Source organism: Epargyreus clarus, unplaced genomic scaffold (genome assembly GCF_041222505.1).
Source record: "Epargyreus clarus isolate Ecla_fem2 unplaced genomic scaffold, WU_Ecla_fem_2.2 ptg000008l, whole genome shotgun sequence".
NCBI classification, from domain to species: Eukaryota; Metazoa; Arthropoda; class Insecta; order Lepidoptera; family Hesperiidae; genus Epargyreus; species Epargyreus clarus.
The window spans coordinates 10,841,173-10,849,191 of NW_027332216.1; the positions used below are offsets into that span (position 1 = coordinate 10,841,173).

The 8,019-nt window shown below is 34.1% G+C and overlaps 1 protein-coding gene across 1 annotated transcript in view; it reads right to left on the reverse strand.

The window, feature by feature from the left end:
* Positions 1 to 5,590, reverse strand: part of LOC140744420 (cell adhesion molecule Dscam2) — a 77,435-nt gene extending 71,845 nt beyond the window's left edge. The window contains exons 1-2 of the mRNA XM_073076000.1: positions 5,359 to 5,590; positions 202 to 418 (exon numbers count right to left, since the gene is read on the reverse strand). Of these exons, the coding sequence (XP_072932101.1) occupies positions 202 to 418; positions 5,359 to 5,365 (224 nt within the window). The 5' untranslated portion in view covers positions 5,366 to 5,590. The remainder of the gene's footprint in view (positions 1 to 201; positions 419 to 5,358) is intronic.
* Positions 5,591 to 8,019: the final 2,429 nt, after the last annotated feature.

The following is an 8,019-nucleotide window of genomic DNA, read 5'->3' on the forward strand; positions in this document are numbered from 1 at the left end:
ATCTTCTAGTATGGCCTGTCACGAGGCATCCTCCTCGCATGGTCTTCCATAACCCAAGTACTAGATATGATGAAAAAAACTATCAGGAATTGTATTTAAGAGCGCTATTTCTGTTATGTAATCATGCGCATCCCACACCCACACCGCAATACGCGCAATCACGTAAGTGACTCCGTTATGAATATTAAAAATTGTACTAACCTCAACCCTGGTATGGTGGTGATAACTTGGCCCTCAGCAGTGACCCAGTGCACATCGGGCGCGGGGTGTCCAGTAGCACGGCAGGTAGCGTACGCGCCGCGCGTGGCGGGCCACAGCACGCGCGGTGGTGGCTCCACCACGAAGTGCGGCCGCTTGTCCGACGAACTCGCTGCTAGGTGAACTGATAGAAGGAAGAAGAGCCATCGAAGCTTGTGCCCTAAAACAAAAGTAAAGATATACTCGTACATCTTAAAATTATGTTAACGTATATTTTAAAAGACGTGCTTAAACCGTCACGGAACTGCTATTAGTACTTAACGTTAAGTACGAAGTTTTACGATTAATAGTATAAGTTTAGGATACTATTTATATACTTTGTTTAATTCTATTTATGTATTTTCTAGTAATCTCACATTTTAAAATTTGTCGCACTGGCTACAAACCCGCATCTCCAACAACCAGTTATAACGTACCGTAGTAGGGCCTATCTGCCCAAATCACCCCCACCTCTAATTTCGGAATCCTCTGGCCCATGAAGATCCATAAAAGAAATGTAATGTCTCGGAAGCAAAGGAGTATACTCTGTCAAAATAACATTGTATTGTAGATAGTTTTAATAAGGAAAATGACTTGATTTTAGATAACTTATTCTTAAGTATTTTTTACAACATAATATTGGGGTATATTACACTTAATTTTAAAACCAGAAAGTTTAGTTTAAATGTAAATAAATTATTGTCCATTATTGACATTATAAATTCGGTCTGTTAAATATAATGGTGGGTCTCGGCAAAGTGTCACAGTACCTATAATTAATACAGATTTTGCGATTAAGTCCCTCTCACCCACTTTATCGTGCGGGAACGCTAAGGTAATTTATTCAAAAGCATCAAAATGTTAATCTGAAAATTTAGTTCATGAATCTAAAACGCTTTATTGTAAATTCGTTCGATGCCTTTGTAACCTGTGTCATACAAAATAAACATGCGATCCAACAAAATATACATTTTAATGAAAACACTGGCTTTATGAATTAATACGTCCCGCGTGGCTACATAACGGTCTGCTAAACAGAGAGTTCAGGATTCGATCCCGGTCAAGCTATGAACTTACACTTTTAGAGAACATGTTTTTCATTAACCGTATTATATTTGTACGGAACCCTTCGGGGACTTGACTCGCTACTTATCTGTTTTTTTTTTTTTAAAAATACACGCTGTATATTTGTTTATATGTGATATTCTCTTCCATGTTATATAAGGTGGAAATACCTTTCCCACAAAAAAAAACATTACCGATAATACAAAACATATTCGTGCTAAATTTTTCATGAATTATAAACTTCAACAGTTTTAGTACAGCGTTCGTTTTGTCGAGTGTTGTTTTAAATGATCCATATAACACGAGTATATCAGGGTTGAACGTTTGCGTCGCCATTATATACTCGTACAGTTGCAAGTGACCCATTTGCTAAATACACTGGCTTAACACTCATATTATTTGGCACGGAATTATTTTTACGCTGAAGGGTTATTTTAACGTATTTTACAGTACGAAAATTCTGCCTGAATACGTAAATCAGAGGCACGTAGTATTTTTGTGTCGGTTACGTGTGATGAATAGTAATATGAAGTAATATAATTTATAAAAAAAATATCCGCAACGTCGCTCGTAGTACTTTTTTACGGAACAAAAGGTACCCTGTATCCTTTTATGAATCCCTAACAATGTGGGTACAAAATTTCATGACAATCGGTTATGTACTTAAAGAGTGAATGTGCAACAAGCAAACTCACATTCGCATTTATAATATTAGTTAAAATTCCTTTGTACCTTACTAGAAAACAATATTCGTAATTTAAACTCGTAGTAAATTCGTAGTTAAGGTGATAGAACCCTTTGTGGTTCGGTGGTGTGGTGGTGTGCCTAATAACAGTAGTGTTAGGCGCTGCTGTTCCGTTTTGAAGGGGTAAGGGAAACATACTTTTCCGAGGCATTCAGCTTAGTCCTCAGGGGTAGCGACGAATCTGTGGCCGACCTCAGGTAAGAATATTTAATTCTATCTGGAGTTGATTACAGATGTCCATGGGTGGCAATAGCCATTTACCATCAGGTGGACTGCATGCTCGTCTGCTACTCCTATATTATATAAAAAAAATATATGCAGTCTTTATATTATTATAGTTTACTAATTATACCCAAACAAGATTTTCTTACCTTCGCCAACTAACAAAAATGTATTTTAAAACTGACTCCCAACAGCTCTTCGTTACAGCTAGTTCTACATGATAATAAATAGGTCTTCCAGTAGTATCATGTTAGTCAAGCTCTAACAGACTACGTGTAAAGTTACTCCTAGACCTCCATTTTCCTTACGTTGGTAAAGGAAGAATATATTGGACGATAATATAATATCAACTGTAGTAGTAGTACATGTTATGAAGCGATTGCAGTTGACCTATTTACCCAACCTATTAAATTAAGCACTTACAATGACAACATGTGAATAGCGTAAAAATAACGCCTATATTTTTATTAATACGAGATTTCCCGTGCATCCATATGCATGTTATTTTTTATTCTTATGCAGGAATTCTTATCCGTTTTAAGACGTTATATCAGATTCATGAGGCAGATTATCCCTTTCTTTAGGTAACATTTGTTTAGACACGAATGCGGCACGCGTGTCATTATCATCCCGTCGTCTCATGTATACACGCATACCGCACGGGCATAAACACGCTCTACGGGAAATGCACTCTTATTCATGTGTGGGAACGGGCCTCACGTGTGAATATAACACGCGCGACAGGAAAGGCGCCTTGATATAAGTGATAGTGCACTAATCATCTTGCACCACTTCCTCACTATTGCTGAAACTATTTGTGAGATGGTAACATATAATTCTACATTAAAATCTTATGAGGAATGTACTCTATTTAGAAATGTATTTCCAGATCCCAATCCATTTCATGTCGTTCAAATTCCAAGCATTTGTCTTTGTGTGTATCTATGACATCCAAAATTCGAGTAATCCGAGTGGAATATTTATTTATCTACGGTACCCGTATGATACAAACGCTTTATTGCAGACACAGTTAAACAACATTATTTATGTTACATTACCAACTATGCATTGTTCATGAAGGAGACGTATTAATTAGGTTTTAGTTGTATATACAGTATACAACTCTACTGAAAAGCGAGTAGTGTTTCGTGGAGCTACTTAATTAACAATGAAAACCACATCAGTTTGCTTTGTACATTTCTAGTTTTACAAAAGGAAATTTTAATACACTAAAGTTGATAGTACCTGACGTAGCCTACGTATGGAGGTAATAGTACTATAACAAATTCTTATCTTATCTTATTATTATTATCTTATTATCTTTTAGGCATAGATTAGTAAAGATACTTCGCCGCCTTGAAATTGAATGAAGCCACAAATGGCTTATTTTAGTAAGTTCATTTTTTGAATCCTTGACAAATAAAATCATTTTTAGAGAAAATTTACGAATAAATAACTAATTTACGTAATAATTACGTAATTTACGTAATTTACGTAATAAATAAATAATTATTTCAAATATTTTAGGGATATTTTAGCACGGAGACGTGGCAAAACTTTTTTACGCAACTATTTCAATTCTCAAAACTGGGTACATTTTTTTGTTAGGCGTGAGTAATCTTTACTAATCTATGCTTTTAGGATAAAGTTTCTTAGGCTTACCGCAGGAGTCGGATGGTAAAAATCATCACTTAACGTATAACTGTTGTGTCCTGTCTATGTGAATTTCTATCTATCACTTTCTATTACATACGAGCATGTATATGCGTGCAATTATCGAGATTCATGCAAACGAGCATCGTGTGCGGCCCATTACAGAACACATGAAGAATTCATTTAATTTTATTAGATATTACTTTTTTTTTGTATTATACGTGAGTTGTGTCTCATTATTGACAGGAACTTCGACCTTGACGGAGTTCTCTTGCCTGTTCAGCATTTTATAACATGAAAGTAGCAAAAGAAGCATGCAGTCTTCATATTAATTTCTTACTACTATCCATGTACAATGTATATTAGTTAGTCCAAATAATATTCTCGTCCTAGTTATGATTGCCGTCCGAAGCATTATAACCCTATGACTTAACTTAAACGCTTCCTTATCTCTACCTTACCGTTCAATTAAAATCAGAACACAACAGTTTTTAAGAATGCTGTTATAACGGAAAATTAGTTCTGACGTATGACGAACAAACGAAGGTCTATAATTCAGAGATTCTAAAAACATATTTGTTAAAAATATGTTCCTGACGACAAAGTTTTTATATACGTTAATCAATTAATAAAACATATATAAATAACAAAATTTATCTGTTTGCCCTCTTGTATCACGTTGTATTTGAGAAGTTGATACATACATATGTTTGACATGTGTAACAAATTTCGGCTGCCTGAATGCATTATATATTTTTTAATATGTTTTTTCATGGTATGTGAAATGAATATCATAGATAACCTGAAAAATTATGAAAAACAGGCCACTAAATAATAATGGTTTCGATTGCGATTTAATTTAAAACATACATTCATAAGACCTCATATTACAGGTAAATAACTTTCATTAATAATATACATCACGAAGATTATTCGACTAGCTTATCATAATATTATAAAACTTATTACTGAGCTAGTTAAAGAGTTGACTTCCATAATTATATGAAATACAGCCTCAACCCAGCGGTTCCAAGCTCATTAACTAACGTAATGAGGTTAGACGTAGGCGGCAACCGGAATATATAAAAAGGAACTACTTAAGAAAGCGGAATAAATAGGGTAAGTTAAAAACTATTTCATTTGTTTATTTGTTAGTGGTATTTATTTTAAAACTGTTTTAGAAAACAATATAAAAGGGATTGTTTACAGATTAATTAAAAAAATGAATTATATAGACATATAAATTAAATAGAAAATTATAGTTTTATTCATAAAAAATACAATAAAATGGTTTCAATAACGTGAAACGTTACAAAAACAATATTATATTACTGCGAAAAACAGAAATTAAGAAAATATATAAAAATAAATAAAAACATGTGTAAAAGCAATTTAAGCATTGTAATAATTCAATCAGCAAATAATTCTAAACTGACCTTTCATCACTCCGCAGTCACTTCACACCTAATTTCTGAACCAGATTCAGTGTGTCAAAAATCATTTTCACCGCAAACAGTCAACCAATACACGTTTCATAGCGTCCATCACTGCACACCTCCATTAGTAGCCCTCAATAAAAAGAGATATTATAAACAGTCATATTCCCGATCGTGCAAAAGTTTTCCCTCTAAAACAAGGGAGAGTTCGACACGTATTCTCTCCGGGAAGACCGCGCGCGGACTGACGTCGAGAGCGGGTGCGGGAGAATTCCCACCCTCTCAGATGATAATAACTATACAGTTACAGGGTGGCTCAATTAGGCATCTACTAGTCTAGATTTTATAGCATAATGTACACATTTCGCAGACATTCACGGACTTGCAGTTTGAACGAAACAGTTAGCGGTGCCAGCTACAATTTGGCGAGAATGGCTTACGAGGTGTTCGTTGGGAAATAAACGATATTTTATGACATGGTCGTGAAGTAAACATTTCGCGATTCATATTTATTTTGTAGGGAGACAAAACATTTATACAAATTGTTATGACTATATCTGCGAGTAATTTATTTGAACTGAACACCGAGTTTCAATATTAATAAAGTATTAAATAGTTATTATTGTTATCTTTTTTAACTTATTTATTTTTTGTTCTTTATATATTTACGGTATTTCAGAAAAGGAACTTGCAATCGTGATTCTTTCATCAAATCTTTTAAAATATTTATAGAAAATGCAGTCTACAGTTTCGTAGCGACGCTACGTGGCCGTCGTTTCGTAGCGGCTAAAGAAATATAAGAATGATAAATGTTTTGCAATTTGTTGTTCTTAGTTGAGGTTTAAAATATGCTGAGCATGATGAAACCTGATTTTTAATAAGTTTTAATTTCACAGACATAATAGTTATACGCGTAGCAATAGGACATCGGTAGTAATTATTGTGTCATTATTGTGCCATTGCTTGCTAGACATGACAGTGAGAATTTGAAGGGTTAAAGTCATAGTTCTTGAAAGTGGTCAAGTGAAAATTGGAAAATTCCACATATATTAATAAACATGGTTAAGGTCTAACGTGTACATTTACATTCAAACACATTATTTCAATCAAGTCATAATTGACTTCTGCTACTAGTGCGTAGTGTAAAATAGCGAAATTGTATCACATTTTAGTAAATACTCTCTAAATATAGAGTGAGAAACTATGAGTGCAGTGAAGACACAATTAATAAACATAATTTATAATTTTAACTAGAGATTTTTTTTTATTGTATAGGAGTAGGTGTGGCGGTGGTGCCCACAAAGGGTTCTAAAACCTTCAAAGCATTATTTTACATTCTGTTTATACAAAGATAAAGCATTAGTTACCGCTAAGAATCAGCTCTCACTTGTCTGTTGTATTCAGTTAGGTACATTTAATTGCATTGCAGGCGGTTGGCGTACCGCTACATTAAATCGCCATATAATGGCCATTGCCGGTCTGAACTGCTTTTGAACTGCAATTTGGGATGCAGAAATTATTATAGTGTACATAATCTTCCAGAGAATGTAGTATTTGAAATGTAATATTTGATATACAAGAATACATTTAACGTAGAAGGTACGTCCTTTGTTAGAGAAGAATAATTATGCATATAAATATAGTAAGAACATGAACAATACATGAAGAACAGAAACTATGAGAACTGACTTCACCCATTCGAAGACAAAATACTATTTTCTAAAAAGAATGGAAGCCCTTATTTCCTAGTTGCAGTGAGTCGGTAACGTTTAATTGCATTGCAGGCGGTTGGCGCGGCGCTGCATTCAAATCGCCACATAATGGCTATTGCCGGACTGAGCCGCTTTTGAACTGCGATTGCGGAGGCGGACATTAATGCATTGCACATTGCCTTATTACGAACGTATTTGAATTCCACACCACACGTAGTAATGGAATATCATATTAATAAGCAATCTATAGAAACATTATATGCTTCAAATTATAGAGCAATTCGATATATATTTGTGTTTCAAGTAAATGCCTATTTTCTGTTTGATACTAAATTATATTTGAAATTTACTAAACTAAATCACTATTGAAATAATATAGCCAGAACGAATAGACAGACAAACATTTATAAAAATGTTATTTTGGTGTATATACCCTATGTATATTCATATGCATGTAGTAAAAAGCGGTTATTTAAATATTTAAAACAGACACTCCAATTTTATTTATATTTATAGATATTTTCTTACCTTCCTACAATATTTCATGATAATTATTCTCAATGTAATTTACGCATTACTTATTTCCTTTTATAATACGAGTATTTCACACCACAAAATCATCAAATACAAGTTTTGACAAATTTTACTTCTGTATTGGGTCATTCATGACAACCTCTCACTGACATACTGAAAGGGACACGAAAACACCTACACACATTTAGTACAGAGCCCTTTTGACATAGCGAGAATTTCCCGATTGATTTATCGACAAAACCAATTACGGGGCCACCCATCCTTTCAGCGTAATAAGATAGATAATGTCTTCCTCGGGATTATCGATCAGCTACTCAATCTATTGGAAGCCCGTGATTTGCTATTCGCCAGTGAAAAATGCGGATCTCTCATTAGCCTAATGCGTTATCCGTACAATGGTAATGGCATATGTTTT